This window comes from Lycium ferocissimum, chromosome 8 (assembly GCF_029784015.1).
Source record: "Lycium ferocissimum isolate CSIRO_LF1 chromosome 8, AGI_CSIRO_Lferr_CH_V1, whole genome shotgun sequence".
Lineage (NCBI taxonomy): Eukaryota > Viridiplantae > Streptophyta > Magnoliopsida > Solanales > Solanaceae > Lycium > Lycium ferocissimum.
In genome coordinates this window covers 19,483,921-19,498,167 of record NC_081349.1, presented here as the reverse complement: position 1 = coordinate 19,498,167, position 14,247 = coordinate 19,483,921, and the positions used below count along the sequence as shown (strand labels likewise).

The following is a 14,247-nucleotide window of genomic DNA, read 5'->3' as shown; positions in this document are numbered from 1 at the left end:
TATTATTTGAAAGTTGCACAAGTGCTAAATTTTAGGATTTTAACTTATTATTGTCCTGGCCACGGTTCATATGACTCTTGTGGAATATCATCTAAAAAAGCAGCTTAATTTCGTGTGGTTAAGCTAACTTTCTTGTGTGAGCATGGACAAAAGATGCCATGATTGCTTTTAATTATGAGACATTTTATGGTGCAAAACGAAAAAATATATATGGAGTTATTATAGACTGTGATAGGAAACCAAAAGCAATGGGGCAACTGTAAATTGGCAGTATATTCAATATATTCTACGGTGGGAAAGCCTCTGAAGTCGGTATAGGAAACGCCCTATGGCGATTTTTTTTTAACCATTTGATTTCTGGTGGTTCGATTAATTGTGTTATGTAAAATTCATTTAAGAAAAAAGCGCTCACTATCAGAATTATTTTTACACTCCAAAAATCAAACTAGAAATATCTGGTTGATCTATTGGCAAAGGTAAGCTTTAAAGGTTCTAAATTCTAGGATAATACATCAAGTGTTAATAATCGAGTTTTAAATTTACTTTTATACATAATTAACAAAATAATTAATATAAATATAGAGTTTGAACTAAACCTACTAAATTCAGTTGAACCGTGTGATAATCTTCTAGCTTCCCCTGCCTATTGATTAGTTAAGTGATATTTTCACTCCCATAGTTTAATTGGGAAAGTGATATGTCCATCAGCAAACCAGCACTATAAGTTCTCTTTGTTACATCCAAATCAAACAGCTAGTAACAATACGAAATGAAATTGGCAGTAATTAGAGGCAACCAACTAGAGTAAAATGTAACTTATTAAGTGCTTTCGCTATCTCAAATTATTTGTCACGGTTATTAAAAAAGTTGTCTCAAATTATTTGTTGTTTTAGGAGTTCAAGGCGCAAATAATTATTTTTCTCCATTTCATTCTTAATAGAATTTTGTCATTAATAGAGATGATTAGTAGAATTTTATCATTAATGGAGATGACACATAAATATAGTAAACATTTAATGGTGAGAGATTATAACTTAGTCATAAATAAAGGTAAAGTTAGTCAAATTAACCCTCGTAATTAATATTTCCTAAGGGACGTGTAAAAAAAAAAAAAAAAAGACAAATTATTTGAGACAGAGGGAGTATCTAAAGAAAAAGAAGTATCTAAAGAAAAAGAAGGACCTACTTTCTTTTTCTTTAAATAAATCAATATCTCGTCAAAGTAAAAGTTTTAAGTGTCTTCCTTCACCCAGTGCATTTAGAAAGAGTCACATCTTTTATATTTAGTAAGTTGACATCTCAAACATCCTACATGACAAATTTAGAACCACAAGATCCAAAGGACCTTTTAGTACATTATATACATCTTTAAATCAGGACCAGAAGATTCAAAAGTCTCTCTTTATTTCTTAAATCCCGTGACTAGTCAAATTAAGACATTTAAATTGTGACGAAGGGAGTAATAAATACTCCTAATATTATTGGTGGAAGTCAAATTATTTTAGACCAATGCAAGAACTTCCTCTCTCCGCCTATCCATATATTTAGCAACTGATCAATTTCACCCAATCCGTGCATGCATTTCTGATTTCCCTACTCTCTTCGTGTACCAATTTTTTTTTCCCTACTCTCATCTATTTATATTCCTCTCTCTTTCTACTTTCACACTAATCAATTAATTTCATACTCCTTCGAGAACTCTTTACCTATCAAACTACTAGCTAGCATTCCTTTTTGTTACTTATCCACTTCCCATTTTTTAAAATCACCTCAAAGAAAAACATAAATTTGAACTTGAACTTCTTTTTTTGTTATGGCATTGATCAAGATTCTATCTTTTGCTTTCTTTTTTGTTCTCCTTCTTCTTTTCCCTCTCTCATATTCATCATCTTCATCTCACAAACATGGTACTAGCAAAAAAAGCCACCGACAACATTCATCACTTCCTAATATTATTCAAAAACAGTCATCACTTTCCACTTCTTTTGACTTCAAATTCTCAGGTTCAGCAGGGCCATTATTGAACCAAGAAACCTCTGATCATAGAAGTGGTAAATGGATTCTTCTTCAAAAATCCATTGGTGTCTCTGCCATGCACATGCAACTTCTCCATAATAACAAGGTTGTCATCTTCGACCGCACGGATTTTGGTTCTTCTAACCTTTCCCTTCCTCAAGGCAAATGCAGGTACGATTGAATTGTCTGATCATCTCATCTCTAATTTGAAAATTCAATAGGATTTTTGGAAATACAAATTATTTGAAAACCAATGCTTGTTTTGCAATTGTGTTAAGTATTTCAACTTCAAATATTGGTCTAAAGCATTTCAAGTGAATTAACACTTTTTGTCAACTTCCAAATACTCTTTCACAGCTAGAGACGGATTCAAATTTTATGTTTATGAGTTCAACAACTCTATTTGTTTACTGGGTTTGAGATACATTATACACATATTAACTAAATTTCTTAAGATAAATATATAAGGTTTGAGCTGAAATTATTAAATTTTACCAAACCCCATAACTTATAATATGGGATTCCTTTCATGTTTAGCTTACTATTTTTTTTAACGTCAATCAAATATTGTCTAAACTGGAACTGTTAGAAATAACACACTTTAATTTATTTAATTATATTTTCAACAGGTACAATGACGAAGCCCTCAAAGTAGATTGTACCGCTCATTCTATCCTTTACAATGTTGCCACCAATACATACCGTCCTCTCATGGTACAGACGGACGTTTGGTGTTCATCTGGTGCCGTTAACTCTAACGGCACCCTTATACAAACAGGTGGATACCATGATGGTGAACGTAAAATACGTTTATTTTCGCCGTGTAGTGAAGATGAAGAAATTTGTGATTGGACGGAACTTTCACAGAATCTTACCGTTAAAAGATGGTATTCTACGGATCATATACTTCCAGATGGACGTATTATAATTGTTGGTGGAAGAAGTGCTTTTAGTTATGAGTTTTTTCCACGAAATACAAACAATAATGGTATTTTTTATCTTCCATTCTTGAAAGAAACAACTGATCCAGAAGAAAACAATCTTTATCCATTTTTGTACGTGTTACCAGACGGAAATCTTTACATTTTCGCTAATCAACGTTCCATAGTGTTGGATTACGTGAAAAATATAATTATTAGGGAGTTTCCCAGAATTCCAGGTGAAAAAAGGAATTATCCGTCGACTGGATCATCGGTAATGTTACCGATGAAATTAGTCGGCGGTGATAAGTCACCAATGGTAGAGGTGATGGTATGTGGTGGTGCTAGCAGTGGCGCGTTTTCACAAGTGGGGCAGGGTGTATTTATGCCTGCTTCGAGGACATGTGGGCGAATTAAGATAACGGATCCGGAGCCTGTATGGGTCATGGAGGATATGCCAATGGGTCGGGTCATGCCCGATATCTTTGTTATTGCCTACAGGTAACGACTGAGTTAATAAATAAGTGGGTCATTGATTAAGTCTAAGTTTTAAGTTCTTTGTCTGTTTTCTTATAATTTGTTTGAGTACTTTATAAAACGTTTTTTCTTATATGTTTGTTATTGCCTATAGGAGATGTAATTATATTGAATGGAGCATCAAAAGGGACAGCCGGGTGGGAAAATGCAATTGACCCGGTATTGAACCCGGTTCTTTACAAGCCAAATGAACCCGACCCGAGTAAGAGATTCAGTGTGCTCAAGCCTACCAGCATTCCAAGAATGTACCACTCAGCAGCGACGTTATTGCCAGATGGCAGGATATTAGTGGGTGGAAGTAATCCACATGCAAGGTACAACTTCACAGGCGTAAAGTACCCCACAGAGTTAAGCTTAGAAGCATTTATACCACCATATTTGAGCCCACAACACTCTCATCTTCGCCCATCAATCTTGACCGTTAAAGGACCCATATCGTACGGTCAGGAATTCTCCATCACATTTACTCTCGGGTTTTCTCAGCCTACGAAGGAGCTCATGGTAACCATGATTGCACCCTCATTTACCACACACTCTTTCGCTATGAATCAACGGTTGTTAATATTGGACATTGTGAAAGTTCAACAACTGTCAGGGTTCGCGCAAAAGATTACAGTGTGTGCGCCTCCATCGCGTAATATTGCACCTCCGAGTTATTATATGGTGTTTGTGGTTCACAAAGGCGTTCCTGGACATTCAGCTTGGGTAAAAATGAAGTAATTTTGATAGCCACATTTTTTTGGCGTTGGCATTGGCACAACAACAACTTAGTGTAATTTCATAAGTGTGATCTGAATGGGGTGTACCTCTATCTTTGTGGGGGTAAAGAAACCGTTTCCAATAGACGTAATGGAATTGGCATAGTGTGGAATTTAATAGGTGCATTACTATTTCACCTATAGGTAGCTGGAATGGGAAATTTGGTACAGTTGATAAAATGTCACCATTTTTTCCCAAAGAGGGAAAAAAAGAGTGGTGTAGCTTGTATTTTTGTTTAGAGGATTTTTTCTTCTTTTGTTATAGTTGCCTAGCTTTCACTATAGAGGCCTAGGTGAGTTATTGTTTCGAATACAAACAATAAGATAGGGGCAGGGAAGGAGATTCCTCCTTTTTTACATGTACAACTATGTTTCGAGCATGTAAAGTTTTTAATACTATTGCTTAGATTATGTGCACAAATTCTTGTCAAAACTCAAAAGGGGTAATGTAAAGAGAGAAATATGGAAATTTATTTTATATGAACACAACATTCGACTCGAACTATATATAAAGTATATATTTACTGTCAAATTACTTTTTTTTTATTACTAAAAAAAAGTTGATGCAATCATGCAATAATGCTTCGCTATGTTTAATCAAAATTACTCCATCAGTTCTAAATTATGTGACGATGTTTGACTGGACACGAAATTTAACAAAGAAAGAATAACTTTTGAAATTATGATATAAAATAACCAGAAACATTTGTGTGGCTATAAGTCATTTTCTGAAGATAAAATCAAACTAAAAAGAAAAACATCTTGCACATAGATAAAGACGAAAATAATAATTTTGTATCACCGAGAAAAGAAAAGGAATATTACCACCTATATACAACTCATATATATAATTTTGAGAGTGAAACTTAACAGGCTGGTGAAATTAATGAGAAGTTGTAAAGCAGGTGGGGAAGGGACCCTTAGATTAAAAACACAATCGAGGGAGGCCCCCATCTTTGTTTTATAGGACAGTACAATTTGTCACAGGGCAAGTGCCCTATATCGGACCATTAATATACCTTTGTGATTTTGTGATGGGCACAAGTAAACCCGTCAACCGGTTTGAACCGGACCGGATCGGTAACCGGTTAACAAATCGGCCGGTTTTTGGTTAAAAAATCGAATAACGACCGTTAGGTTTACGATTAAAACCCGAAATCGAAACGTCCGGTTCAAACACGTCCAAAACCCTTTTTTTTTTGTTTTTTGTATAGTATATATATATTATAGTATTTATTAGTATATTGTAGGTATATTTACATATGTTATATAAGTTTATAAGTAAAGTTTATATATTCTTACCGACTATAATTTGGCAATGTCGCAATACAACATATACGTGTGTGTATATATATATATATATATATGTTTAAGTATACTATATATACTTATAACTTAAGTTATTTATAGCTTAATTTTTTTCTAAGTTTATAAATTCGTCTATATATATATATATGTTTAAGTTATATGTATACTATATATATATAAGTATATTCTCGGTATATTTTAGTTATTTTTCAAGTATATAACTTTCTAGTTTTTAATTTAAGTAGATGTATATTATAAGTATATTCTTAGTATATTTTAGGTATATTCCTAACTTAATATAAGTAAAAATATGAATACAAGGAAATAGAAGAAAGCTCAATGAGCCATATATTTTATTCATTCTTGGATAACATTTATTTGCAAGTTGTAGTTTTTTTAACTTGCAAATAATACATGAGTTGCAAAGAAATAGTAGAATAATAAAATCACCAATTCTCAATCATTTGGTTAATTTCCCTCATATCATATTCGGCCATGGAGATATCTTCAAAGTCTTCCATTTGGTCGGTCACTTGCTATCAAATCTTGATTTCTTCCTCTTCGCCTTCATAAAACTTCTAAGTTTTGGTTGCGTCGCTCCGATCTAATCCAATCGCGAAGGCACACTAGTACTTGCAAGCTAAAGCGGATAATGAGTGTCTATGGTCTCGATTTGTTGTCTTCCTTGGCTAAATGCACTCTCCGAAGCCACGGTTGATACTTGAGCCGTAAGGATATCTCGAGCCATTCTTGAGAGTATCGGATGACTTGCCTTGTATTTCTTCCACCATGCTAAGACGTCAACTCATTTAGTTCCTTGATATCCACATTTGGGTGCATCAAATAAAAGTTATATTCGACAAAGTTTGCACTACAAGAAGGAGTTGGCATTTGTGAATGTAAAACTTTTAAATGCGACAAACCCGACAAACCCTTTTTGCTACTTTGAGAAGTAGTCGGGCGTGGAGCAACGGTGTAGCATGTTCTTCCAAATTAGAATAATGAGTAAAAACTTTTGTAAACTCGTCATCAATAGCGAGTTAAACTGACTAAAGATGGTTGAACTCCCTCTTCAATTTCTAAAAATGTATAAATTTGACTAACCAATGCTTTAGTATAAGACACTTTTAAACAATGATTTAAAAGAGAACTCAATATCAATAAAGTTGGGATGGAAAAAAAATACTTCTTAAATTTGATTATCATATAAAAAATAGCCGCTTGATAACCGGGTTTATATTTATACTCTTGTAAAACTCTAGCTATTTCCGCTAAGTAGGCTAAAATTCCGGTTACCGTGGGATAGAATTGTTTAGAAAAAGCAAGAGTTGCATTATAAAAATTTTCTAAGAGTTCAACACATTCCTTAGCATCTTCCCAATGCATAAAATTTAACCAATCATCACTATTAATATTATATTTATTGTGAACTTGTTGTATGAGAATCCTATACTCATATGCTTGTTGTAGCATAATGTAAGTGTAGTTCCACCTAGTCTCAATTTCTATTTGAATTTTTCTAGGTCTAAGGTTATTTTCCACACAAGCATTCTTAAAATCTCTAAGTCTTCCCCTATTAGCATTACAAAAAAGAAACGCAACCACATCTCCAACTTTTTGAATAGAATCGTCAAAACACACAAGACAGAAATCTTTAACAATTAAGTTTAAAATGTGACAATTACATCTCACATGAAAAATATTTTTTAGCGGAGGATTTAATTCTCTTTTTAAAAGACCAATCGCCTTTGTATTATTAGAAGCATTATCTAAAGCAATACAAAGTGTTTTTCTATAAATGTTAAAAAATCTCATAATAGTAGACATTGAATCCGCTAAAATTTTTTCATCGTGATGACCTTTTCCTATATCATATAAAAAAACTATAATTCTTTTTTGCATAACCCAATTGTCATTAACCCAATGACATGTAATAGCAAAAAAATCTAACTTGTTAAGACTAAGACCCAAATCAGCGGTAAGAGAAACATTACAATTTAAAGAATTAGATACATGGCGCAAATAAAATCTATATTTTTTTATACAAATCTATAACATCTGCTTTACAAGTACTTCTAGGAATACCCTCAAATGACAGATTATAACAATGTTGAATGTAAGTAACAAACTCCAAACCCGAAGGAAAGGAAAATGGTAAACAATCATAAGCTACCATTTTAGCTATTTCTACACGCTCTTTTTCTTGTCATACTTAAAATTTTTACCGGTTCGTGGGTCTATCGTCATTTGAATACCCCTCACATTTGAACCCGTTTGCTCTCCCCAAACATCCATATGTTTCTTTCTCATATGACCATTTAGTGTACCCGTTCCACCATCCTTACTAGTTCTTGCCTAAAAGCAAATACTTGTCACATAGGGTACATTTAGTTGTTTAGCTTTCCTATCCTTAGTCATAAATTTTCAAATTTTAGCGGTTGACTTACGAGTTCTAGGCGGTTTGTCTTGTGTATGTGATTGTGCAGGACATGTATCTCCTATGGGATTTTCGGGGGCTTGTGTTTCGTCATCAATTTCATTAATAGTGTCGGTATAATGTTGTTGCATTGCCTCATGACCTAAAAGTGGATTATTTCCTCCAACATTAATACCTAAATTAGGTGTTTTCCACAAATGTTTCCTCGTTAAGCCACCTTTAACAATACCACTACTACGGCGCGACGTCTAAATCTTTTCGCCATTATTAAATAGAATTAATTTAAATCACACTCAAATAAATCACAAGAAAATAAATTGCAACAAATTAAATTGCTAAATTAAATTGCGTAAATTAAATTGCAAAAAATAAAGATAGAGTTGGAACAAAGGTACCAAATTGCCGGACTAATTTCCAACAAAGTGAAGGCGGCTAGAATTGCAAATCCACCAAAGCTACTTCTAATTGTTGTAAAATCACTAACTCCACCAACAATATTATAATTGCAAAATTAATAATCAAAACTATAATAAGACTTTATAATATTTATTTGAGAGAAATTTAAAGTGGCTAATTGTTGCAAAGTAACTATAATTGAGAGATTGAGATTTGAGAGAAAGAGAAGAGTGAATTGGTGTGGATTAAAATGAAAATGGAGAGGGGTTTATATAGGGGTGGGGGATTGGTTAAAGTGTTAAAAAAAAAGTTTGGGGGGGGGGGGGGGGGGGCGCAAAAAATGGGTTTGGGACCGTTTGGCAACGACCATTTTTGCAAATGGACCGTTATGCCGACGGTCGACGAACGGCCAACGGCTCTACGGCTTTTTTTTTTTTTTTAATTCCGGTTTAATAGGTCCGGATTCGATTTTACCGTTTAACATTCGATTCAAAAAAATTGAAGCCGGACCGGTATGTAATAAACGGTTAACGAAACCGGTTGACAGTTTCGGTTAAGTTTAAGTCCGATTAGGTTGAGCAGGGTAAAAGGGACAGTTGACGGATTTACCGCACAAGTGATGAACAAAGAAAGAAAAGTCTCTACACATAATCCCCACAAGTAGCTTCCCAATAATTACTTCCTTCTTCTTAATTGATGTGATGGGCATTTAACTGAAAACTAAGGATTCCTTTGGTCGCAAAAATTATTCACTTTTTTCGGAATAATTTTTTATTTTATTTGGAATCAATGTTTGACTCTGAAAAATTTAAATCCACATCGAAGTTGTATTTCAAATATGAAAAACAACTGGATATTTTTACTTTTTAAGTTGTATTGAAGTATACTCAAACATGAACATTATTCCAAATATTCTTTGCAAAAAGTATAATCAAACACAACTTCATCTTCAACTCCATAAATTTCAAATAAAGTGAAAAATATTTGAAATCTATGACAAAACGCCTATTATTTTTTTTTAAATTGAATTTTTTATTTAAAAATAAATTGTAAATATTTGTATAACTATAAATTATCTCATTGAAAGTATATATGAAGTTTAAAGTTAAATAATATCTAAATAAAAAAGTATAAACTTTATTATTTGAATGACAGAAAATTTACTCTCGCCGTCCCAATTTATGTGATATAATTTGACTAAGTATGGAGTTTAAAAGAGAGAGGAAGAATTTCTAAATTAAATTATTTCTAAACATCGAAATGTATCATTCTTATTGGAGCAGGCTAAAAAGAAAGGGAAAATTTCATAAATGACTACATTTTGAGGGTTAAAAATCTGGCATAGCTACATTTTGCTTATTTACAGCTCGTAGCTACTTTTATGTTCGCTGTATTCATTTTTTTTTGCTGTATTCAATTTTTGTTTTCACTATATTCATGAATACAACAATTTTTTTCACTGTATTCCTGAAATGAGTATTTGTATTAAAAAATGAGCTCGCTGTATTAATGAATACAACAAGTAAAATTGAATACATAAAAACATAGATACACCAAATATTAACAAATACACCACTAAAAAAATGAATACAATAAAAAAATTTAACAAAAAAACTCAAAAATGTGAATACAATCTCTGTATTTATGAATACAATCAATAGTTCCGGCCAGATCTGGAGACGATTCCCAGCCAGATCTGCCGGAAATTTCATAACAACAACAACAACCCTTATGCGCCCCCGTGGTTGGCGGACGGAGGCGGATTCGGTGGAACAACTTTGGTGGTGAGGGGCCGGATACGGAGGCTCTCTTTAAGGCTACCATATTTAAATTTCAACATCCATTTGGTTAATACATATCTCGAAGAATTGAGGCCAGTACTCGATCTTGGTCATCAATGGGTTTTGGTTGCTCCGCTTTTCATGCTTTATTAAAGCCTAGAATCCCTTCTAAGTCCGTCATCATTCTACTTGCCTTATTTGTATAACTTAGCAACCAGTTGGGGGTTATATGAGTCCGTGGAAGAACATTAATTACTTCAATTGCCCTTCTCCAATGGCGAAGAAGGGAGAAGAGGGGAAAAAGGAGAGAAAATTGAGGGAGAAATGAGATGGGTGAGGGAGAAGGAGAGAAAAGAGGGAAGAGAGCAGTGAAAGAGAGAAGAAGGGAGAGGAGTTATTGTATTAGTTAACTTGTGTAATTGAGATACAATATTTAGCTATTAGATGTAATTAAAGTAAAGTGTAGTTACTAAAAGTAAATACCACTTATATGTTCTCTACCCCAAGTAAATTTCCCAAAAAGAAAAGTATATCACATAAATTGGAACAACACACAAATTAAAAAGAAGAGGAAGTACATAAAGCAAAAAAGCAATGGAGATGCGGGGTATCGATCCCCGTACCTCTCGCATGCTAAGCGAGCGCTCTACCATCTGAGCTACATCCCCTATATGTTTAGGAGTTCTAGAATTACTACAAGATATTTGGCTTTTTATATTTTGCTACAACATATCTAAATTTTTTTTTCTTCAAGGTATCTAATTTTATCTTTTTTGCTACAAGATATCTAATGCACCTGAAGACTGTTGGACAGCGAGTAAGGGCCGCAGGGCACTTTTCTTTTAAGGAAAAATTACTTGGTGTAACTTCTTCGAAGAGATAGTTATTGATAATAATTACTGATAATAACTACCTTCTGCAATAATTACATTTCATAGTTAGATTTTAATTTCGTAGCTACATGATACATCAAGCGACCGTGGCTGGAGTGGTTATTGGGTGTGGGCTCTGCCCCTACATGCAGGTTTGAACCCAGCCGACTACATTATTTTTCATAGCTTCTTCTCCTTGTATTTTGAGTGTATTTCGTCATATGTATTTGACTTCTTGTATCTCATTCAAATACAGTGAATACATTCAGCTTCACGGTAGCTAAATATGAAAAAGATAGTTATAGATGGTTAATTGCTCCTAAAAGGTAGTTATTTATGTAAGTTGCCGCTCTTTTAACAACGAAAAATGATGGTTAATGTTTTATAATTTTATTCCCAACTCAATAAGATTTGAAGTCATTATATATTGTTAGAAAGTTGACTATGATCTCCTTTTACATAAATGATTAGAAAATCAACTGCGTACTCATTATACGAATCAAAATACACGTAGTCCTCCTAAATATCGAAAAGCATAGAAGCAAAATGAGTTGCCTGTGTTCTTGGAAAAAGTACATGTTTTGATTTTTAAATAGTGTATTCTATGTTAAGAATCTCTTACGTAACATAGAGCCCATTTAGATAGTTGATTAAAAGTAGGTAATATGCAGCGAGCTTCCCAAACATAAATTTATATGCCAGTTAAAATACATACAATACACGAATTGAATTAAATGATGGAACAGTTAATGATTTTGAAAATTTATAAATATTGACAAGCAAAGTGACCAAAGTGTATCATTTCAAGTAATTGAAAGTTAAGTTTGCTTAATCAAATATCATAAATACTAAAATTCAAATTTACAAATAATTGATAGACTATAAATGCTATTAGCCCAATAAAGGACAAGGAGTTTCCTAAAAAACAAATAAAGATAGAACAAGAATCTCTAGATCTCCTAATTTGACTCAATTTCGGAAAATCTATCTAGTCCTTCAAACTATTTATTTCCATAAACAACTCTTTTCCTAAACCCAATATAATAAGGAAACCAACACCAATAAAAAAGAGAAAAAGGAATTTATACATATTTGAATCCAAATCTATTTAGGAAATCAAAAAAATAATTATAAAAAGAGAGCCTTTGCCTCTCAAAAGTAATATCCCAAAGTTTTTTGCTGCTGATCTCTGAGAACAAAAACATAAGTTTTCTATATTCATCTCTTTTTTTCTTGTCAGTTCCTTAGAAAAATGGCTGGAATTGTGGTGATTTTCGACTTCGACAAGACGATCATCGACGTGGACAGTGATAATTGGGTAGTAGATGAGTTAGGGGGCACTGATTTATTCAATCAACTTCTCCCCAGTATGCCATGGAACGCTCTCATGGATAGAATGATGAAGGAGTTTCATGCACGTGGAAAAACAATTGAAGACATTGAAGAGGTCCTTAGACGGGCACCTATAATTTCCAGGATTGTCCCATGCATTAAATCAGCTTATGCATTAGGGTGTGATTTGAGAATAATAAGCAATGCAAATATATTCTTCATTGAAACAATCTTGAAACATCTCGGAATAAGAGATTGCTTCTCTGAAATCAACACGAATCCATGCTACGTTGATGAGGAAGATAGGCTTGAAATCTTCGCTTATGATGATTTTCATGGCTGCAATAATATTTTGTGCCCTCCCAACATGTGCAAGGGTATGATAATAGAAAGAATACAAGCTTCCATAGGCAATAGAAGAATGATCTATCTTGGTGATGGAAACGGCGATTTTTGCCCTAGTTTGAAGCTTAGAGAAGGAGATTTCGTCATGCCAAGAAAAGATTTCCCCGCCTGGAATTTGATAAACGAAAATAGGACGCTTATAAAAGCATTGGTCCACGAGTGGAAGGACGGGGAAGAGCTTGAGTACTTTCTGCTACAATTGATTAACACGATCACCATTGAAGAAAGTCAATTGTTATCAATGAAAAATTTGTTTGGAAACGCCAATTGCTACAATTGCAAAGCAAGTTATAATCCCAATGTCACACGTTTGAACAAGCCTATTGACATATACTGTGAGTGGATCGATGAATGTCAACGTGCCAATAAGAGACCTGTTGTCGAATAAATTTAGATGACAACTTATGTAATTTTATTTTGATAGGCGGTCATGTTATAACATATGATTTTGTATATGGAACCATTTTTGTTATGTCTTGTATTGTTAGCTCTTTTTCAATCATATGTAGTAGCTTGATTTACGATATGTTGGCTAAAAAATTTCATCTTATAGTTGCTTTGTGATATGTAGACATATTATATAAGTGCTTTGGAAGCTGTATGTCGAGAAGTCATTCAAAAACTTAGAAAAACCACAATTTATCTGAAGTATAATTAACTAGGATTAGGTTAATGACAGACAAAATTCGATGACCAACTTAATTAATTTGGATTCTAGTACAGCGATATCGAATTTGTCACAATTTTGAAAGTGAAAACTTACAGTTCCTTTATATGTGGTTTCTATTGAAGATCCAACCATTTCTTGCTTAGATGAACACACCATGGCTGCAAATCGAGACAAAGAAGAAAGAAATCAAGATAGAAAAGATGGAGCTGGTTCGGACAAGAAGAAGAAAGGGTTAACTGAATCTAAACTCATGAAATGAATCTAAGATAATGGAGCACTTGTCCATAAGCCACGTACAAGAACCACAGCCACGGATCCAAATTATCCAATGCAATCTCAACCGTTCGTTTGAAATCGGTATTTGAACACAAAAATAAAGCAAGTAGGAAATTTCCTCCACGTGCTAGTCATGTGAAGGAATATAAGTTTGTTATTTTTGTTAACCAAGTGTACAAATAATAGATAGACAAGTGTATAGGAACAATTTATTTTCTGTTTAAATTTAATACTAGGATACATGTATATATACAAGTGTACAGATTCAGAAAAGAGAGGTGAAAATTTCCCAAATCTGTGTCTTCCTTTATGGTATCGGAGCGATTCGAAAGCTCGATCAAACCTTCATCAAAATCATCTTCTTGATCTCCCGGTAAATCCAAATGGGTGATACACCAATAATACGATCAACACAATGTGGACAAGGGCAATCACCTATGACCGCGACCACCCATATCATCTTAATAACTGCGATTCTGGGAATGGCTACAGTCAACAATGTGTTTGATGGTAGAGGATACTCGGGTTGGAGAAGATCG

At 33.6% G+C, this 14,247-nt stretch overlaps 2 protein-coding genes and 1 non-coding gene across 3 annotated transcripts; 2 read left to right on the top strand and 1 right to left on the bottom strand.

Moving 5' to 3' along the window:
• The first annotated feature begins 1,561 nt into the window (after window positions 1–1,561).
• LOC132067468 (aldehyde oxidase GLOX-like) lies at window positions 1,562–4,652 on the top strand. The gene is made up of 3 exons (XM_059460721.1): window positions 1,562–2,187; window positions 2,646–3,419; window positions 3,551–4,652. The coding sequence occupies exons 1-3, from the start codon at window positions 1,814–1,816 to the stop codon at window positions 4,191–4,193; spliced, it is 1,791 nt and encodes a 596-aa protein (XP_059316704.1). The 5' UTR covers window positions 1,562–1,813; the 3' UTR covers window positions 4,194–4,652.
• A 6,096-nt stretch (window positions 4,653–10,748) lies between these two features.
• On the bottom strand, window positions 10,749–10,821 carry TRNAA-AGC (transfer RNA alanine (anticodon AGC)). The gene has a single exon. It is a non-coding gene; the product is annotated as a tRNA-Ala (tRNA).
• Window positions 10,822–11,883: 1,062 nt separating this feature from the next.
• LOC132066689 (inorganic pyrophosphatase 2-like) lies at window positions 11,884–13,540 on the top strand. Its single transcript, XM_059459933.1, has one exon. The coding sequence runs from the start codon at window positions 12,278–12,280 to the stop codon at window positions 13,148–13,150; it is 873 nt and encodes a 290-aa protein (XP_059315916.1). The 5' UTR covers window positions 11,884–12,277; the 3' UTR covers window positions 13,151–13,540.
• The last annotated feature ends 707 nt before the right edge of the window (window positions 13,541–14,247 follow it).

Coding starts and splice junctions, on each gene's coding strand:
- LOC132066689 (XM_059459933.1), top strand. CDS start 12,278: ATGGCTGGAATTGTGGTGATTTTCGACTTCGACAAGACGATCATCGAC.
- LOC132067468 (XM_059460721.1), top strand. CDS start 1,814: ATGGCATTGATCAAGATTCTATCTTTTGCTTTCTTTTTTGTTCTCCTT. Junction 2,188..2,645: donor CTTCCTCAAGGCAAATGCAG/GTACGATTGAAT, acceptor TATTTTCAACAG/GTACAATGACGAAGCCCTCA. Junction 3,420..3,550: donor GGTCGGGTCATGCCCGATAT/CTTTGTTATTGC, acceptor TTTTCTTATATG/TTTGTTATTGCCTATAGGAG.